Source organism: Myotis yumanensis, unplaced genomic scaffold (assembly GCF_028538775.1).
Source record: "Myotis yumanensis isolate MYYU_CA2020_CCGP unplaced genomic scaffold, mMyoYum1.0.hap1 SCAF_2, whole genome shotgun sequence".
NCBI classification, from domain to species: domain Eukaryota; kingdom Metazoa; phylum Chordata; class Mammalia; order Chiroptera; family Vespertilionidae; genus Myotis; species Myotis yumanensis.
Window position 1 is genome coordinate 177,095,865 of NW_027223753.1, and position 21,047 is coordinate 177,116,911.

Sequence of the window (21,047 nt, forward strand, 5' to 3'; positions counted from 1 at the left end):
CCTTGGAGCTTTTAAATCAACTGACACTTCTTTGCAAAGTACAGCAAGCATCTCAAGTCCAAAAGTCCCAAAGCAGCAAAACATCTTTGCATCCTGAAAGGAAAGGGCCTTCTATTTGCTTTTGAAGAGAAAAGGAGTACACTATTCAAGGAATCAATAAAAATAAAATAAAAAATCACACCAAAAATAAAATCCATCTAGACCTGCATACAGAAAGAGAGCTGTGCCGTGGGAAACCTTGGCCCTGCCTTAACAACCCACCCTTCCAAACAGAAGTCTCCTCGTCCAAAGAAGAAAGTCAAGTCCATTATTTCCTAAAGGCCACAGGAAGCACAACAAAAACTGAAAACAAGGATTGTAAAACTGGACAGCATCGTGAGAAGGGGGAGAGGTTATAAGTCTCCCTGGGTGATATCAGAGGTCATGTTTCCAGGAAAGTTTTTAATAGAAAATAACTATGAAAGATGCCAAACCAATTCTCTGGCTTGGGCAATTTCTCAATCTTTGGAAAGTTCCTTCCTTAGCTGCTTACTCTAGAACTCCGAGGCTGTGTCCCTTTAAACTTTAGTCACATTTCCCACAGTAAAGGTCATAGGTTTCCCCCCCTTCTCCTGTTTTTGAGGGATCCACCTCATAGATGAGGTCCCAAAGGAAGTCCACCCAGACATCTTCCAACTTTAGTCAAAAAGAAAAAAAAAAGAAAAGAAATCAACTCCATCCCAAACCTCACTAGCGCCATCCTGAAAAGCAGCTTTTGTTTTGAAAGCAAGAAAAGTCAGCATAACACACAGTGAGATGCAAAATATTGTAAGGCAATAATGGGGGGTGGGAGGAGTACTGGAGAAGGTTAACTCAAGTCTTTGCTAAAGCTCATGGCAAAGGAAATGGTTTCCACAAAGCCAAATATGGGGACCTGTTTTGAAAAGTTCTCCAAGAACAAGAAATAAAGGAGGGGGGGCAGGGATATAAAAAGCTCTTTTAATTACAACAAACAAATAAATAAGCAGTGCCAACTAGCAGGTGACAAACCACAGTCAAACTTCCATCCCAGAGCAGTTAGCTATAGACTGTTAGCAGTTGGAAAGTAAACCTTGTGTGCACAAAGGCGCTGTTTAATTTTCTTCTTGTAATGGTCCTGAATGAAGACCCCATCACTATGCAGTTAAGCAGTAGTTCTTGTCCCCCAGAGGCACTGATCAGTTCTTTTTAATGTGAGAAAACTGGCAGCTTAAATCCCGTCAATGGAGCTCCCACAACAAAAGTTCTGAAAAGCTGAATGAATTGGGTTTGTAACTACTGCATCCCATCACCCCCCCACCCCCCTTGCAGCTTATCTCTTATTCATTCACCTTATATTATTGTTAAGGAATCTTACTCTCAGAATCATTCCCCTACCATTTAACCTAGGGCCCTGGAGGACACGCAGGAATAGAACAGTCGCCTCCACACGCCCCCCCACCCCCACCCCAACACACCTGGAAGTGTTCAGACCAATAGGTGGGAAGGAAGGGAGGAGGGCCTATCTTGTACCTCAATTTACTCTGAGGCTACTAGAACTCAGAGTACTCAGCCTCCATTTAAAAACCCAAATTGTATTTGTAAACAGTAATGTGCCCCCTTTCTAAATTCAGACCCTTGCCTGAGCCTGAAATCCTGTGACATACCTACTTAGAAAAGGCAAAGTTTATAAATAAAGCCCCTCCCCTCTCTTCCCAAATTGCAAGGCCCTAAAAGACCTTGCCAGGCATGTAGAAATTAAGATAACTTGTGTTCTTGTTTTGGTTTTTTTCTTTCTTCTAAACCCCACACAATAAATGAAATAGCAAAAGAGACTATACCCCCCACTCTCCAGCCCAAGAAAAGGATTTATAAAAAAGTCAGCTACAGAATACCAGGGCTCTGTGTGTATTTCAATTCAAGGCATTGCTGATGGAGAAGATTCTCCTGAGATTTCCTACTGTAAGAATGTGTTGGTTCTAGGAATAAGTACAGCTATTACAACCAAATCTACTAGCAGACTAAATAATTAATTGAAGCGTTGCTCTTTGACCCTTGAAAAGTCCAGTAGGGACACGTTTATAGTAATAATACCTCCGAATGAGCCCTTGTCAAATATTCATTTAGTGGTTAATGTGAGCCATTTTCCCCTGGGACCGTCTGTAATACCAGCTTCCCAGCATTGGCAAGAAACCTCGCTAATCTACTATAGCTCAGCAAAATATTTTAACACTCTTGATTTAAAGTATGAAGGGAGGGCTGGGGGCAGAGAAAAAATTGCAGGGGGAACAAACTATAATCTCATCCTTCTGCCCATTTCTATTCAGTTTATAGGTTAACAAAACATTGAATTCGCCCCCATAGACTGGAAATTAAATGGATTTAGTGAGCAGAATAATATCCCAAGGAAGGAACTGAACAACTTTAGCATCAGGAAATGACCACTTCTGGGCAAGTTGAAGGGTTTATCCCCTTCTTGGGAATCACGTTATAATTAAAATAGTATATGTTGAATATTAATCTAACCATGAAACTACACATCTTGGGGAACCAATTAACCCAGTCAAATGAACGATGAAACGTGTATCAGTTTTCTTAAGTGCAGTTTATCAAAAAAATTTATATTTACAAATAATATATTTTGGTTTTTATTTGGGTAGGGACTGTGGAGGGACAGGAGAGGGAATGGGAGTTCTCTTGTTTTATGCAGAGAGTGGCAATCATTCAAAACTAGTTTAACTTCCCCAACCACTGCTCTCTTCCCTCTTGCAAAATATTTGAACCTGAGAATTTTTGCCAAAAAGTTGTTGCTCTTTTTAGTCTGCTTTTGTGGGCTTTTTTTTTTTTTTTTTTTAAGGGAGGTTAGTGCAGTACAATTACTCTAAACTCCAATACATATTTTTAATATATCTCTATTTTTCAAATATATATCCTCTAGATAGTCGATTGGCTCAAATTCCGGGAATATCCTCCCCAGCCCCCCAGAGCAAGATCATCGGGATCTTTATTCAAAGTTTCTTTTATTCCAACGTGTGAGCAAGAACTGTCGAAAGTGCTCATTACCACGTGAATAATCCATATATGCATTACAATGGCTGGCCAGGCTGGGGAAATTCTTTTAGAGTCTCTGCATTAATTAGGGGGGGGGGGGGGATACCTGGCTTAGAATTGGAATTGAGAACTGGCATAATAATTTTCCTTTCCCGGTACAATATTACCCTAAAAAATGAGGATAAGAAAGGAGTAAATAAAAACCAATATACCCCGAAAATAAAGCAAGCCACATGAGATAAAAATACAGAAAATAAGAAGATATCCTCAACTGAACCCAGAACTAACAATTAGCAACAGCGCGAGTTAAGAAATACTTTCTGGGAAAACGAGACGATGCAAACCCCCTGGATGAGCTGAGTGGCTGCCGCCGGGACTCTACTCAAGGTTGGAAGGTGCTGCCGGATTGCAACTTCTCCGAAGTTGTAACAAGGTGACACAAAAAAACCATTGAAACTGTGGGAAGCAAACCCACCCTTTTAAGAATGCCTGACTGACTCCCGGTTCCTGGTCCCCTTCGATGGGGAAAACTGAGCGAGGTTAACTAGTAAATAAAGAAGAAAAGTCCCGGAGTCGGTCTTACAGGATTCTCCGGCTGCGCCAAAGCGCGAGTCGGTTGTGAGGCAGAAACATCGCGAAGGCCAAGACCACAGCGATCCCCCAACTTCTCTGCTCCCACAGAGGACAACTATAGTCTTTCTTTACCTTTCCTAGGGCAAAAGAAAACAACAAATCCAATCTTGTTTCTCCACCCCCTCCCCTCCCCCTCCCTCTCTATTACTAGTAAAACATGGTTAACAGATCAAAAGCATAATCATCTCCACATGTGATTAGATCGGACAAGTAAAATATCTACCTCGGAGTTGTTTTCTTCTTTATTATGTCTGTTGCCTGGCTTCTCTCTTTTGCTTGTTATCAGCTGCAGAGCTTATCCGATTTGGGGCTACAGGCTTGGACCCGCGCTGCCAATTTAAGAAATGGAATTCGTGGAGGGAAAGAGAGAGGAAAAAATAAAATAAATAATGATAATAATAGCCGTGGCAAGTCAGGCGTTTTTGCAAGACGCTCTTCGCTTTCTCTCACCCCTAAACAGGAAAATGTTAGAGGAGAAAGTTTATGAAGTCAAGGAACAAAGAAAGCAAAACACTTGTTTCCTCTCAGACAATAGCAGGGCTGGAGTAATCCAAACACCCGCCCAGCAGATGAGCACTTCGCATGTCTGGTTTGCAATTATTCCGATACAAGAAGCATTTTCCCCTATAACCACATTTCCAAAGGGCCATTGTACTGTGAAGAAAACGAAAACAAAACCAGCCAACCTGGTCCCGATTTGGCTCAATACCCCATCTGCTAAACTACACGAAAAATTTCAGAATGGACTCCTATCTGGCAACAAGTGGCATAAATCAGTTTAAGTCCCCATCATGCTGCTTAGAAAAGGAGGGGGGGTGGGCGAATTTACAATTTATGTCTTTAGTTTCTATTTTAGAAATGACACGAGCATTTTAATTCTTTTCCAGTACTTACTCAACCATCCAGCCACATATTTGTTGCTGTTAACATTAGCACATGCTACTGGAACAGAATACCAAGGTTTTCGGTATTTTGCTTTCTTGGCTGAGCACAGCATATATTTCCTGAGGAGTTATGTCTAATCAGTGTTCACCAAATAAATGAAAGACTCAAGAATAATTTCAGTGTCCATATTTCAAAAATTTATTTATCTCAAACTGTGCATAATGGAGTAAAAACTTAAGTTGAAAATGTACCTGTTATAAGGATGGTATTAGTTCAAATATATACATGGATTCTCGGCAGACTGATTCAAATAATACAGAGCCGAATCTTTAAAATACAACTACGGAAAATAAAGGGGGGGGGGGAACCTTAAAATATCACAATAAATTTACAGAAATATTACAAACCATAAGAAAATATTTCAAACACAGTAATTTCATGTTTTTTATCTGAACAAAATGGAAAGTTGGGAAACAAAAGCTATTATAAATTACCAATGATGTCAACCTGCATGGCCATTTTTACTTTTAACAGTAAGTTAAAAAAAAAATTTAGTACAATCTAAAACTTTTGCCCCTTTAAAGACCGCGGAGATAGTTTTACCAGTACATATCCTAGCTGTTTTTTTTTTCCTTTTGTACAATTTTTAAACAATTAAAATGTCCAATCTGAATAGTTTCCTTTTCACGGCTGCAACTGCCCTAAATTTCAGCTGCAGAATCAAAATTCAGCAAGAAGCCTCTCCTTGAAAAATTTTGGCAAATTCTCAGCTTATAAACAATGGACATTTTGATTGCCATGTTTATCTCGATAAATACTGTACAAAAGTTGCTTGCAAATATTAAAACATTTTTTTCCCGTCGCTTGGAGACTAGCTCTAAATATTACTGGTAAAGACTTTTGCAAACTTTCTGCAAAGCTCCTACCGTATCACTAGAACTTTTTAAAAGTTTTGCGTAGTTTTCTTTCCTCCAGATCTATACAAGGTCCATCCCCTCGCCCTCCCCACCCACCCCCCTCCGGTTTTCTCTGTACAAAAATAGTCCCCCAAAAAGAAGTCCAGGATCTCTCATAAAAGTTTTCTTGTCGGCATCGCGGCTTTTTTTCTGTGAGTGTAGCTGGGATTGGTATTCTCTTTTGCAGACAGATGTCATTTGCTGTGGGTGATAACTTTTTTTGTTTTGAGCATACCGGGTTTTTCCTCCACGCTGCTTCGTACTCTCCATTTCCCCCTCGTTTCTCCTTGAAAAAAAATCCCCCCTTCCAGTTCACCGTACACGACCCTCACATGTGCGAGAGGGGCAGTGTGCCGTTAATGGCCGTGCCGGGCACCGGGCCGCTCTGGTAGTGCTGGGACATGTGAAGTCTGCTGGGGGCGGCGGGCTCCGGCACCTCGGCGCCGGGGAGGTACATGCTGATCATGTCCCGGAGGTCCCCGGCCTGGCAGGGCGCCCTGGAGTGGGAGGAAGAGGTAACCACAGGGGGGCTGGAACTGGCCTCGGACTTGACCACCGAGCCCATGGAGCCCAGCGCCATGCCGGGGGTGCCCTGCTGCGAGTAGGACATGCTGTAGGTGGGCGAGCCGTTCATGTAGGTCTGCGAGCTGGTCATGGAGTTGTACTGCAGGGCGCTCACGTCGTAGCGGTGCATGGGCTGCATCTGCGCCGCGCCGTGCGCGTTGAGGCCCGGGTGCTGCGCGTAGCCCAGCTGGTCCTGCATCATGCTGTAGCTGCCGTTGCTCCAGCCGTTCATGTGCGCGTAGCTGTCCATGCGCTGGTTCACGCCCGCGCCCAGGCCGGCGCCCACCCCGACCCCGCTCGCCATGCTGTTGCCGCCCGGGGCCAGCAGCCCGCCGGGCAGCGTGTACTTATCCTTCTTCATGAGCGTCTTGGTTTTCCGCCGGGGCCGGTATTTATAATCCGGGTGCTCCTTCATGTGCAGCGCTCGCAGCCGCTTGGCCTCGTCAATGAACGGCCGCTTCTCCGTCTCCGACAAAAGTTTCCACTCGGCGCCCAGGCGCTTGCTGATCTCCGAGTTGTGCATCTTGGGGTTCTCCTGGGCCATCTTGCGCCGCTGCCCGCGGGACCACACCATGAAGGCGTTCATGGGCCGCTTGACGCGGTCCGGGCTGTTCTTCTGGTTGCCGCCCGCCGCCGCCGCCGCGGTGGAGTTGCCGCCGCCGCCGCCGCCGCCCCCCGAAGTTTGCTGCGGGCCCGGCGGCTTCAGCTCCGTCTCCATCATGTTGTACATGCGGGCGCTGTGCGCGGGCCCGGCCCGCCGGCGGCCGCCGACCCTCGGCCCGGCCGGGACTTTGGGGGGCCCGCGGGCGGGGGGAGAGGAGGGGAGGCGGGCGGGGGTGTCGGGAGCGCAGAGCTCCGCAAGGAAAATCAGGCGAAGAATAATTTGGGGGAAGAAAAGAGAGAGAGGCAAACTGGAATCAGGATCAAAAAAAGCGCTTCCCTCCTCTTCTGGCCGATTCTGCCGCCGCCGATGATTGTTATTATTATTTTTTGGAAAGGCTTAAGCCTGGGGCTCAAACTTCTCTCCCTTTCTTTCTCTCTCCTCTTCTTTCTCTCAGTCCCAGTCTTAAAGAGGCAGCAAACTACTTTCCCCCTTTTGCAAACACTCTTCTCTGCCTTGACAACTCCTGATACTTTTTTGAACAAGTTAATAGACAACCATCCATGTGATGGGGGCTGTCAGGGAATAAATGGGTTTCCAGCGACCAATCAGCGTGCGGCGGCTCCTCCACTCGAGCGCGGCCTTGCCGCCGGGTTTTGCATGAAAGGGGGCGGGGCCTGCCGCGCCGCGGGCCGCGCGGGGGAGGCGGGGGGAGGAGGGAGGAGGAGGAGGGAGCGGATGGCGGGAGGGGGAGGCGGCTCCCACAGCCAGCCTGGCAGCCACTGAGAAACCTTTGTATCCCCTCTCGCAGCAACAGGTCACACCACACGCCTTTTCGAAGGAAGTGGGTAAACAGCACCAAGACTGAGATGATTTCCTTTAAACTTAATGCCGATTTACTTTTTGGTGCGGGCTGCTGAAATGGGGACGGGGCGCGGGAAGCCGCTAAGGTGTGGGGGTGGGGCAGGGCAGAGTGGGTGGTTCAGGGCGACTGTCCTACTAGTGTTTCAGGAAACAGGCAGCGCCGGAGTTGGCGTTATTGTTCTCCCGCTCCTCCGCGCGCTCCCCCCAACTCCAGCCCCTCCAGCGCTCCTCCCGAGCCTCGCTCTCCCCTGGGCCCCCTTTTCTCCACAGTTGTCCGCACTCGCTCACCCCCTCCTCACACTGTCCCGACTAGAAGTTAGGAGGCGGGAAGCTCTGTCCTCACAACCCTCCTAGCTTCCACGCCATTTGCTCTGTTTTAAAAATCCATCCTGCTCGGACAAGGAGGCCGAGTGCAGAGCTGAGGCTGGGCAGGCCCTGGGTGAGCTGCCGCGACCACGCTCTGCCCTGCCCTGCCCAGCCCAGCCCAGCTCAGCTCAGCTCAGCTCAGCCCTGCTCTGCTCTGCTCAGCTCAGCTCAGCTCGGGCGCAGGAAACCACAGCTTGTCAGCTTCCCCCAACCGCATCTCCCACAGCCGCGCTCCATTCAGTCGGTGCAAAGGGGATGCTCATTCTCTCTCCCCATCCTCCTGCTGAGCCGCCCCCAAAGAAGGATTTTAGTTGTGCCGGTTTCAAAAGGAGGCTGGGGATGAAAGAGCTCAGCCGAAGGACGCTCAGAAGTGCAGGCTATGGGGAGCGTTAGCTCACTTCCTGGCGTGCCACGGCTCCACGGAGGTGGCATTTGGGCCGCACACACCAACTCCCTCCCACGCAGAGTTTCCAGGACTCAGGCAGAACCAGCCCTGGCATTCCCACCCCCAAGTGATTGCCTTGCCCCGACGGTCCGCCCGGGTCTGCAGGCTGAGCTCTGAGGGGGGTCTAGGTCTGGGAGGCTGGGTGGTGCTCGCCAGGCACAGGTGCAGGCAGTGCGGGCAGGAAGAGGGCGGCCAGGACTAGGAAAAGGGGGAGCCCAGCCAGGCCAGGGCTGGAATCGGATGGGATGAGGGCGGGGGTTGGGGCTCAGAAATCCTGCCCGCCCAGGACCCAAGAGGGTAATTTTAGCCGCTCTCCCATTGTCCGGACGTAAAGATTTCAATAGGTAGGCTCTCAATGCCGAGAGCAATGGCAGCACGTCCGTTACAAATAGGTAGTTTTGTTTCTCTTGTTGTCGCTACACGGAGTCAAACAAAGCCCCGTCTAAGTTTCCTTCCACACTCTTGTTGGGATCTTTGTGGCTAAAATGCACTTGACTACAAAGGGGGGGGGGGGGGGGGGAGAAAAAAATCCCCGATGCCATTTCTTTTTTATAAAGGGCTTAAACCATCGGGGTTACTCATTTTCTTTCTTCTGTAACACCCTCTCCGCCCCCTCGTCCCCTGATCCCCCCTTACGCACCCTAAGAAAATGTACTGAATAGTATCTGTCGGCCACGTTCCATTTATTATCTTTACAAAACTTTGCATTGTTTTGTTCCTCACTAACCTTCCCATAAACCGTCATTGCCCCCAGTCTAACGTCTTCAATCTCTGCCCTCCCAAGCTTTTCTGCTCGCTCAGAAAAGTTGAGAAACAGAATTCTGCAGTAGACTTGTCCTAATAAATTATTATTTCCAATCAACCCCTACTCCCACCCGCCTCCCGTAGTGCTCCTTTTCCTCTTAAGTTATGGTTTGTTTTCTTTTGGTTCTTGGGAACCTGGGAAGGAAGAGACAGGCCTTCTCGAAACGCATAAATATGCCACTCTTCAAAATAAAGCAATGTCTTCTGTTTATTCGAGGTGTAATATTAAGCTAATCTCGGACATGAAGACTAGGAAAGAGAAAAGGTTGCGTGGATCTGGAGACTGGCTTTTCAGTGCGTCTCGGTTTCAGGGATGTGGCTGGTGCGCCCCCTACTGGTGGATTCGCTTTCCCAAGATTATGGCTTTTACCTTTAAAAGGTGTTTGGAAATAAAGAAAAGAAAAAAAAAAAAGGAGGGGGATGGGAGGAAGATAAAATTAATTACATGTAATTTAAACAAAAGAGAAGTTAACATATCATATAAGCTATGGAACCAAATCATAAGAGTCAGATTTAATTTGCTTAACTTAGAAACGTACATATATAACCTCGAGATAAGTGGGAGGTTAAACCATGGAAAAATGAGGTACAAATTATGAGATTCAACATATGAATGAATTATGATTGTCCAGACACCACGAAGGGCAAAACAAGCATTCATTTTATGACTGTGTATGTGTTGGTCTGTGCTTAGTAGCATTATTCCAAAAACTAGGGGGGAAGAGCCTATGACTAATTAAGTTTGAAGACAAAACCAAAAAGTGGTGTGGATATTGGTGGTGTATATGTATTAAAATAAATATTAATAACAGATGGTTATAGAAGCAGATTTTTAAATCTCTCTCTCTCTCTCTCTCTCTCTCTCTCTCTCTCTCAGTAGTAAGTAGTAAGAAGCACAATTTTTTCCTTGGGATAATATGTAAAAGCTTTTATACATTCTCAGATGCATATGTTTGTGCCTGAATTCTACAATAATTCATTTAAGAGGTTAAAGGGGATGGCTAGGTCTTTTGCTAATTGTTTTTATCATATAAATAAGCTATGGAAATACAGTACAATTGTGTTATCATTGGTTGCATTTATTTACAGCTTTATTTTAATTAAGCCTGCAGTACTTATCAAGGCAATAAACTAACTGTGGCTGGTGTTTATGCATAATAATGTGCTATGAAAGTAAGATTAAAGAAGATGGTGATAGCAGAAATAATTTTCTCATTAGACTTCTTTTTTTTAGAACATATGCATTAAAAAAAATCAGATCACCGGCCACTCTATTTCAATGCAGCACTATCTCCAGCACCTAAATATAATAACTATAACAATCACAATAGATGATAGAAACAGTACTGTTTTAGGTTTATAACAGACGGTTCCAGTACTAATAACAACACACCATTGACTACTAGGGAATTAAAATAAAACTTGGAAGAGGGTGCTTCACATCTTCCAAAATTCAAAATGTTGCCATTGGCACAATTTATGAAAATGGAAAGTGCTTAATCTAAAAAGAGTGGGCAGTGAAAAGCGGCACACTTTAGAGCAAGACTAGAAATTCAGAATAAAAATGCCTGAATCCTGGGCTATTCAGAGTTGATTTTGTTCTACTATAGGCCCCAGCCAAAAATCCTTAACTGATTAAATGTAGCTCAATTTTATTTAAAAAATCTTTTGCATTGATATTTTTCTCCTGAACGCCTTCTCATCCCTCCTCAAGTATTATATCTGAAGCCAACTAACAGTTTTGTGGATAGGGGACTGTAGACTTATTTTTTCTTCTTAGTGGCAAATAGAGGTTTAACTTGCAGTAATTAGGTGAGAACTAGCCAAGCATCTTACTATTATGATGCTTGTTAAAAAAAACGCTTCTTTTCTGCATCTGCATTTGAGTGTGTTCCCCTCCTCTCTTAATCTTCTTATGGAAATGAAGGCAAACGGCAGGGAACCTGCAGAGTCCCGGAGAATGTCCTTGTTAACTGGAATTTCTCAGCATTGCTAATTAGCAGAGTTTGACGACGACCACCAGTATTGGGGGGGAAAGCTCTGTTTAACCACTCACAAACCATTCTGAGGAAGAGCAGACTAATTTTATTTTGTAATTAAAATTTGAAAAGGGCCCTATTTGACAGTTAGGGCTATGAGAGTTTTATCTCCCCGTGAAATAATTACTGCCTTGATAACTCAATTTTCTGAAAAATGTCAACTGTGGGCTCCAAAAGTTTTAATTTCATTATGTGAGGAAAAAAAGAGAGCAAAATAGAAGAAAATGTACAGAAAGGCTTTCTAATTCTGGAACTGGTTAAATGTATTAGGAGCCAGATTTGGCCAAATGAAGGTTTTGTTTTTGTTTTTGTTTTTTTTCTCTCCCTTTTTTGTTATGTTTCCTCTGGATCCTAACCTTCCAACTACCTCCACTGAAAGTGCCCAGAGCAGCAGTGATCATGCTGCTGTGAAAGAGAACAAACCAGTGTGGTAAATCAGAGGCAAGTAAAAAGAGAAGTATGGAAATCCAAGAAAATTTCCTGATTTTAAAAGCCAAAAATAAAGGGAAATGCCAGTGTTTAGGACAATACTGGTGCAATCTGGTAAGATGAGATTTTATTGATACTTGTCCCCTAACACAAGAAAACTGAGAATTATAGAGTAAGGAGATTGGTATAACCCAATGTTTAAAATGTTTCCTTTTCCCCATTAAATTGCAAAAACAGTTCAATCACTCCAAACTGGAACATGCCACAAGACTTCCAAAATGATCAACACTTGATTCTCCAAGATTTATGAAACAAACACAGATAAATAGAGGTAAAAAAAAAAAAAAAGGGGGGGGGGATTAGAGGATTTCTTTTCCTTAAGAAGGCATCACATATTTTACATATTTTCAAAAAATAATCGGTAAGACATAAACTGGGAAAAGTTAGGATATTGAAAGTAAGAGCAAAAATTAGAATAGAATTTTACTGGGATCAAACTACATTTGCTTTAGATAACTGTAAAAGATCCCTCACAGGGAACCCCAGAGGGGACACTTCAATTTTTATAAAGCAATTTTCAAAATGATGGAAGCTCTTTCATCTACATTTCCTTCATTTTCTTCCTATTGCCAAACTTGTCAGATTTTGGGAGTGTGAAGGGTTATTGACAGGAACTATAAGAAATGTTTCTAGACGATACGAAGACAAGCATATATCTCTATCCCTCTTTATTGACTAAGGCATAGACATGCACATGGAGGCATGGTAGATTGGCAATTTAAAATTGCTCAATCATATTTTTTCTTCTTGTCTGTCCCTTCAGTGCCTTGCCTTTAATTTCTAGAAGTGGTATTACACATAACAAATGAACAAGGCGATAACAAATGCTATTTCAGTCCAGACCCAATTTCACCAAATAATTTCACTCAAGAGCTGTAAGGACCCTTGAAACCTAAGGAATGCAGAGCTGCTCTGCATTCAACTCCTTTTCATATTCATTCTCTTTCATCTAATTCCCACTGATGAAATAAATACATTTTAAAAAGAATTCGGCAGTTAGAGAACTAAATATATTTTCCTCTTCAAATTATAGCAACAAAAGTGATATATAATCACTTGTAGATGTCTTGAGTGCTATATATAATAACCATCATATTGCTTATAGCATTACACATATATGCACATCCTTCCCACATTCCAGCTCAAATGTTTTCTGGAAAAGGGGACTTACACTCCACAATTTCATTTCATTTCTGAATTATCAAGTTACTTTAACATAAAATTCTGCCTCTGCTCTGCAGCTGTTGTCCAGGGGGGGAAAAAACATAGTGTGCCCATTAAGTGATCTAATTATTTAAAATGGAAATTCCCTTTAAAAAAAGACAACCTGAAAACATTGATATTTCAAAATTTTCACCGGTGGTTTTCTGTTGCTTTGGGGGAAAAAATAATAATAAAAGAACCTGTGATTTTTGTTTTAAAAATTAGAAGAAGGGAATGAAAAACAAAGACCTGGCAAACATCATCAGGAACTGCAACTGGCCCAACACACCCACGGGCCGGTTCACACCTCTAAGCCATTGCCTGGGCGTCTACACACATGTCTCCCCAACTGACCACACTCTGCTGTGCAGTTACTCACACCAAGGGAAGGGGCTTCCTTAGAATCCCAATTTCCCAGTGACTAGGATTGTTACCTCCATTTTAGGAAAAAGATGATTGTTTTAAATTCTCCCACTGTGATTATTTCATTTAGTCGTGACGTCAACTTTTGTGGGAAAAACAAACCTAAATGATGCACGAGTGACACCCCAATGCATGCCAGGCTACACACTCACGGCACCGGCAACCCACCAAGCGGGGAGATGGTGTCTCCCTAATCCTGGCCACTTCAACCTGCAGCCATGGCATTTAGACTTCTTTCTTCAGAAGCTTAATCAGACATGATACAAACTCACAGAAAGTGACAAAAGCCAACTCCCTCAGAGGGCAGAGGTGTGTGGCATCCCCCAAAACAAGTTGGCGAAATAAATTAGATCTGCTTAAGGGACAGGAATATTATCAAAAGAAAAGGGAGATATTCTTTTACCTGTTTGCATGAAAGGAAGCTGAAAGCAAACCACTGGGGGGGGGGGAGGGGAGAAATCACCCTATAATCACATCAGCCCTACACAAAACTATTACCCACTTTCTTTTTTTCAAAAGATTTGCAGCTCTGGCTCGCCCTGGAAAGTGCTCTAAATCAAAGTGTACACCCATCTTGGGCGGACTGGCATCCTCAAGGCCTCCCATTGACAGCTGGAGCCCTCTCCCCAAAGCTCTTCTGGCCTCAAAAGAAATGTCTGAGGAGCCTGCCTTCCCAGGGGCCCACTTCTGCTCACCCCGAGCACCCCTTCCAGCTCTGGCTCCAATGGAGTTGGGCCTCCAAAACCCATCCCAATGGAATTCTCAGATCACTAGCCTGATAATCTTTAAAGGCTTTTTCCGAGCTGGGGCTCTGACTTTTATCTCCCCTCCAACCCTTCTTCCCTTTTTGTAGGCTCTCCCCACTCCTTTTCCCTCGCGTCCCACCCTCCCTCCTTAATTTGAAGATCATTGACACGATAGGCTGTAATGAGTCCTTCAGAAACTGTTATGATCTGCGGTGACAATCTCTGCACCTAATTCACAGATTATTGACAAGCACCGTGGGCTCAATGGTGTCAAGTTGTACTTGTGGTTTCAACACCCTTGAGCGACCCACATAGCAGCTGGGCCCTGGATTAGGACCCGTAGTCTGGCAGCGTTTCTCTGCCCGCTGAGTGGTGGAGAGGCGAGTCTCTGTCTATATATCTCAGCTCCTTCAGGCCTGGCTGCCTTGGCTGTCTCAGGGTTGGATCGAGAAACTAAAGTATCTTCAAAGTTAAAAAAAAAAAGCAAACAGTAAATGAGGGCTCCTCCTTACATCTCAGTCTTAACACTCATTTTCTCCACTCCAAAAGAGGCAATAAACTCCAAGCCACACACACCCACTGGCCTTTCCCACGAGGCCTGGGTTCACCAGGGAAGACGTGCTGGAGAGGAGAAGGGGCTGAGGGCTTGGCACCGACTCGCTGGGCCCAACTTGGCCCCCCCCATCCTCCTGGATCGCCCTCAGCGTCGGGCAAGATGGGCTCCTTACAAAACAGGGCGCCCAGCCAGCGGGCGCGGGCTCAGGCCTGGACGCTGGGACAACAAACCCCAAACGCCCGCCCCGCCCCCCGAAGAACTCTCCGCCGCGGCGGAAGCGCGCAGCCCGCAGCCAGCCGTGGCTTCGCCTGCCCCCACGGAGCCGGCCGCCCGCTGCCCCCTCCCCGATCGCCCCGAACACGCCAGGGCTGCCCTGCGGCGGGCGGGCTGCGGGGCGCGCGGTTCCGGCGGGGGCCGCGGCTGCCCGCAACCGCAGAAATGACCCTGCGCTGGGAGGGCCGCGCGGGCGGCGTTCCCAGGCCTAGGCCACCCACTTGTTTAGTTCAGTTCCCGGCCCGGGAGCCGCGCCTTCCCCGGGGGCCCTGGGCAGCGGGGGGCTCGCCGCCAGCCAGCGCGCAGCCAGGTGCGCCCGCCTCCTCCCCGCTCCCCCCGCCTCTCCCTACAGGTTGGGACCCTCGAGGGGGCGGGACGGGGTCAAAATCTCCGGGCCTCGGCTATTGCAAATTCGACATCGATTCCGAACCGCAGGCGTGGACCCCGCTTCGTGGGGGCGCCTCCGAGGTTCTGCGGGCTTTGGCCTCCCCACGCGGCCCGCAGCCTCGGGACGGGGCCGTCGGCGCTTCGCGGCTTCCCTTCCCGGGTTGGCGCTGGGTCCGCAGCTGCCCGCACTGAGCACGACTGTCCTGGTGCCAGTCTTCGGGGAAAGCAAAGGGTAGGAAGGTCGGTAGCGCGGAATCCCGCTGGCTCATTTCGATAGAATTCCGGGTAAAAATGGATTAAAAAAACAACCCAAAAAACGCTGACTCTTTTCCTGCCACGGTATCCGAACTAATTTACTGAGAAGCCTAAGCCGAGATTCGATTCTGGAATCAGATGGAGAAGGCATCTCTCATCGCACCAAATTGTTTTCAGCAATTCCCCTAAAAGCACAACCGCGGACCCACTGATTTGGGGAAGTGGGAGGAAGAAAGCAGAGATCAACATGAGCCATTTGCGTAGCCACAGTATAAATATCTGTAAAAGTAATTCTGCTGGAAACTTCAGCTGGTTTCCTCAATGGGCAAAACAAGCCCTAAACTTCTTAAGGTAAATTTTATCTAAAAATTAAACTTGTAAGTACATCCCTGATGACTGAAGCCATAAAACACCTCGCTGAGACCTCATCTGTTCATTTAGCGCACGAATTATTTCAACTTGACTTTACACACCTAAATAAACCCATATTTCCCCATTGTTTTAAATTCAAAAGAGGTCTCATTTTGATAGCTGATCTCTCTGAAAGAATGCAGAGTGCACTTTGGTCTTTACTTGCTCACCAAAGACCAGGTCAAAGCGCTTTCTTATGGGGACAGGTAGTTGTTGGAAGTGTAAAAGCAGTCCTCGTCCCCCCTAGGATAATTTGGATTCCTGGTCCATGGAAATGATGAATTTCAAAAGAAAATACTCTTTATCACTGGTCCACTTTCCCTGAAAGCCCAAGGCTGAGATAAAAGAAGAAAGGTGTCAGGCACCTGCTTCTTAAATACTATCTGGAATTTAACCACTAACGGGGAAAGGAAAAGTTTGCTCAAGATCGGTTTGGGGATGGGAAACATTCAAAGAACAGACTGGCCTTTTAATTACACTATGAAAATAAACAAAAAGGAGCAAATATTTCATTCATTCAGAGACTCGGTTACAATCCTGGAAGGATCTCTGATGGCATCCAAGATGCTGTTGACAATGTCAAAACAGCATACCGCAGCACCGTCCGTTTTGTTTTTTGAATGTGTACCTAACGGGAGAAGTCACTTTGGCTTGATTCTCCACTGCTACAGAAGAAATTCTCTTTGTTTTTTAAATCGTGCTTCTCTACCTGTTTCATTATCACAGAATCTTTAATAAGAGCCCTAAACCCAAATGGGGGTAGGGGTTGGCTAGGATGTGAGGAGAAGGAATAGGAGGTTAAGCTTTACTTTTTACTAAATTAAAATTGTATTATCTCCTTGTAATTTTTATTGGTTTACAATTAAATTATCTTTAAAGGATATAAAAGCTTGTTTCTTTGCCCCATCTCCGTTCCGGAGAGTAATAAAGTGTTGTATCTAACCCCAGAGCAAGGTTCTAGCGATTTCCTGGACTGGCGCTGCGCAGCTTCTACTGTGTCCAACAGGGGGCGCTGGGCACGAACCTGAGCGGCGGCTCATTGCCGCTTCACATCTGAGCCGGGTTCCAGCCCCGGAAGGCGAAAGCCGCTTGCCGGGTCGAGTACAGAGCTTTAGTCTCCGTGGATAAAAAGAGATTAAAGACTAAATTCTTTTTTGGGGTGTGTGGGTGGGTGGGGGGGTGGTTATAAATTTTAACCAACTCCGAAAATGTAGAGCTTTTTATGCTTTGATGTTCTCATAAAGAAACTCCTATCGGTTGAGGAATTACACGGTTTCTGAGCCAACTCTGCAGCTACAGTGTAAGGGAAATTATTTAATTAAAAATATATTTTTCCATCTGTTCACATGATCAGCTTTTTAGAAGTCTTAAAAGCTGACACTGATCCCTCTGGCCTGTTAACCTTGCCCCAAGTTTCAAATACTTTAGCTATTTCGAAGGCCCTTCTATTAATTTGAAGTGGGGTGGGGGGAAAGAGACCCAAATATTTAAATCCCCCCCCAACAGTTACTCCTCTGCATCCTCCCCCCTTTCTTTCTTTCTTTCTTTAAATGGGAGCTTTTATGGATTGACACATTTTAAACTGTCGATTCTGCAAAGCCAGGTATAAATGACATGAAACGGCTCTTAAAAATAAATCTGGTGTTGGACTACATAACACCCATGTATAAGATGAAATCTAACTAAAATTGTAATCCACCCACCCCCACCCCAACATAAAAAAAACAACCAAAAACCTTCACCTGTATTTAAATAGCGTGTCTTTAATTACAGCAGTTGGGGATGCATGAGGCTGAAATGAAATTAGCAGTCATTACCAGTCCTTTAACTCTGTGGTGCTTTTGATCAGCACTAAATTAGCTTTCCAGTCCTAACAAAGACTCTACAGCAAGCAGTGGGCTGTAAATAAGACAGCGCGACCTGCCCTCAACACCTTTTCTCTTGTCAATCATAGCTCTATCATTCAGCCCAAGATTAACCTTTATCTACCAAATTAAAAAAAAAAAGAACGAAAGAAAGAAGAAAAAGAAAAAAGAAAAAGGAGGCGGGAAGGAAAGCCCCCTGACCACCACATGTCGCAATAACAGAGGTTCCTAAGAGCCCCCTTTAAATTGTATTATAATGAACCCGTGTCAGAATCTGCAATTTCCAAATCATCCCTCCCCACTCTACCCCACACCCTACACACTCCTATAAGAGTCCGAATGATGTTCAGGTAGCAAAGGAATCCCTTTTTCCGAGTTACTAATTGGGCATGGGCCACCCTCCACAAATCAATTTACCATTAGCCTCTCCTCCTCTATTAGTCTAACAAAATTTTGGGAGAGGAGGGGATGTTTGAGGAGAAAACATTGATAATTTAAAGATATATGCATAAATTTCTGGGATGAAAAGAATCAATTTAATCCACGAATAGTCTCTAGTTTCTAAGTCTGAGGAGAAAAAACCACCACCAGCAGCAACAACAAAAAACCCCCAGCTGCTTTTCCCAGTACTGAATTAAGAAAGTAAAACAGTGGTTCTCATTGCCATTAGAGGGCGCCAGAGAACAAGCCCCTATCCGCCCGCACACAACTTCCCACAGAATCTTCCCCCCAACCCCCGCTTCCAGCTTCCAGCTTCCAGCTTCCTCATGTCCTGTAATTCTTTCCTTCAGGTAATATTTCCTGCTTATCCTGCCCTCTTGCATCTCTAGATGTCAATGACAATCTCTCATAAAGAACGAGGTGTCGCCACGTCTTTTTCCTTCTCTTTTTTTCACCCCCCTTCCCCCCCCCATCCACCACCAAAATAGGAAGACGCCAGGTGAAATAGTAGCAACCCCTTCATGACATGTATCTTTGGGCTCAAGTCACTCTTTCCATTCTATGTACTCTTGGTCTGGAGAAGGTTCTTTGTAGGGATGAAATGCTAGAATGTAACATTCTTAAAATGGAAGCCTGACTTTCATTTCTGCATTTCTCTTTGGGAGCTCAGAGATTTCTTCATATTCATAAAAAAAAGGAAACAAACACACCCTTGCAAGGCAACTGATGATGTTCAGCACTAAAACTGTTAGGAGAATAAAATAATGCCACTTCATTTCTGCATTTGTTAAAGAAATCAAAATTAGCATTTAATCCCACAACTTAACGCTTTCAGACTGAAATCTGCCTGTGTTAAACGACTGTCACACAGGGTATATTTCCAGATCTCTTAAAGGTCAAAAGGAAAAAAAAAAAAAAAAGAATGAGAGGGAAATAAAGTGAGTTGGGGGTGGGGTGGGCGGAGAGGAGTGAGCTAGCAGTTGAATGTCAAAGTTGGGTTGCAAACTACTTACATGTCCATGGCAGATCAGGGTGTTGTCTTGTAGCAGTTTGATTGGCAGGTAAAAAAGCGAAAGAACGTGAGGGCTCCCTCAGCCTCCTGTCAGCCCAAGCTAGATCACTTCTCACCGGACAGAGCAGTTGAAGGAGCTTGCAGTTCCTTTCTCATCCTCCATCCAAGGCACGGTGAATCCATTTCGGCTTTTCTTCCCCCCAGTCTCTCCATCAGCCTCCTGCCTTCAGCCGCTTCGCCTCACACCAGCCTCCAAGACCTAGCCTAGCTTTGCCACTGCAATCCCCTGCAACAAGAAAAATCGTTTATGGCTTAAAACCCCAAATGGCTGATTTTTTAAAAGAGAGAGGGAGAGGGAGAGAGAGAGGAGTGAGAGGGTGAGGGGGAGAGAGGGGGAGCGAGAAGAATGCACCCAGAGAACAACAAAAAAGTCAGTTATCCTAACACTGCTCTATCCCCCCCACCGTACAGAAGAAGAATAAAAAAAAAAAAAGCTTTATGTTTTTTCAGTGGGTATTCAAAGATAATTTGATGCCATTGTTTCTGCTACAGATGGTTCTTTTAAATACAATAACACAGCTCTTTGTGCAGGCTACCCACAATAAAAATCGAAAGCGTTCCCTGAATAACCATTTTGTTCTCTCTTGTATGGGGCCAACAAAAGATGCCGTGAGGTAATGGGTTCTGTTTATTGAAGCCATAGAATAGGGGTTTGATAAAGATTTTTTTTTTTTTAAAAAGCAGAAGACCTTGCAAGGTCGGGCTGATCTCTTCATATCTTTTTATTAAAATATTTGTCCAATAGATTATTCCTTGGTGCAGCTGCAGGTTTTCTCCTGAATTCTTAATCAGCCCCAACATCTGTCTCTTTGAGGAGGCTTTAAAAAAAAAATCTGCAATTGTATCGATGGTGCAGTAACCTTATCAAAACCTGAATTTTTAGGCTCCGTGCAGGCAAAGGCAACGGAGTTTCAATTCTATTTGGTCTTGATGGGGTGAGGCAGAGGATGGGGGGAGAGGAGACATAACCCCAGAGAGAGCAGCTAAGGATATCCAGCGAGGCTCTCCTCTCCCCTCCCCTGTTGAGGATGCACAGCTGCATGAGCCAGACACACAGACCACTGAGGACTTGAGGGGTGTCTCCTGATCTCTGCGAGCGCCCACCCGAGCCTGCGTGTCGGGCAGGGGCTAGGCATGTGTCCTTAACCTTCTCCTCTGGGTAGGTCCCCAACCCCAGAAAACCTAGGTTGGGAGCCCAGGGGGAGGAGTGGAATGAGCTAAACCTTGGTCTCTAGCACCCAAAGGGTCCTACTCGCGGCTCTCTTGCATGCACTGATAGCTAGTTTTGACTCCTTGATCCCCATCCTGCCAGGTGGCCTCAGCCCTCTGGGTATAGTGCCCCGCCCACTCAGGCTTCTTCTTACAGTCCCCTTCTTCCTCAAGTCCACGGAGCGCCTCGGCCTCGGCCCACCTAGACCCAGCTGAGGTCCGTAACTTTGAGAGAGCCCCGAATCCTTAGGCAAGGAGGGTGCTGCGAGGGAAGGGGAAGGTGGCTAGGAATTAAGGCCAGGGCTCTCCAGGCCTCCCATAGCCCAGAGTGACAATAATCCACGTTCAAGACTTCTGCTCTGTATGTTTTCATTGGTGGCAAGACAGCAGTCTGGGAAAATGCCTTGAATTTAAAAAAAAAAGAAGTTTCCATCGGTTCTCATTGGTCCCCTGCCCCATCCAGTCTTCCCTTTCTTCCCACAAACCATCCAAAGTCAAAGAAAGATGAATGC

At 45.5% G+C, this 21,047-nt stretch overlaps 1 protein-coding gene and 1 long non-coding RNA gene across 3 annotated transcripts in view; both read right to left on the bottom strand.

The window, feature by feature from the left end:
• Positions 1-19,691, bottom strand: part of LOC139004068 (uncharacterized) — a 53,464-nt gene extending 33,773 nt beyond the window's left edge. Inside the window, exons 1-2 of one of the 2 annotated variants that reach the window (XR_011470329.1) lie at positions 19,268-19,691; positions 3,905-4,010 (exon numbers count right to left, since the gene is read on the bottom strand). This is a non-coding gene — a long non-coding RNA (uncharacterized lncRNA). The remainder of the gene's footprint in view (positions 1-3,904; positions 4,011-19,267) is intronic. The other variant, XR_011470328.1, reaches the window with a different exon arrangement.
• On the bottom strand, positions 5,210-6,913 carry SOX2 (SRY-box transcription factor 2). The gene has a single exon (XM_070403620.1). It carries the CDS (start codon positions 6,814-6,816, stop codon positions 5,851-5,853), a length of 966 nt encoding a protein of 321 aa, XP_070259721.1. The 5' UTR covers positions 6,817-6,913; the 3' UTR covers positions 5,210-5,850.
• Positions 19,692-21,047: the final 1,356 nt, after the last annotated feature.

Coding starts and splice junctions, on each gene's coding strand:
- SOX2 (XM_070403620.1), bottom strand. CDS start 6,816: ATGTACAACATGATGGAGACGGAGCTGAAGCCGCCGGGCCCGCAGCAA.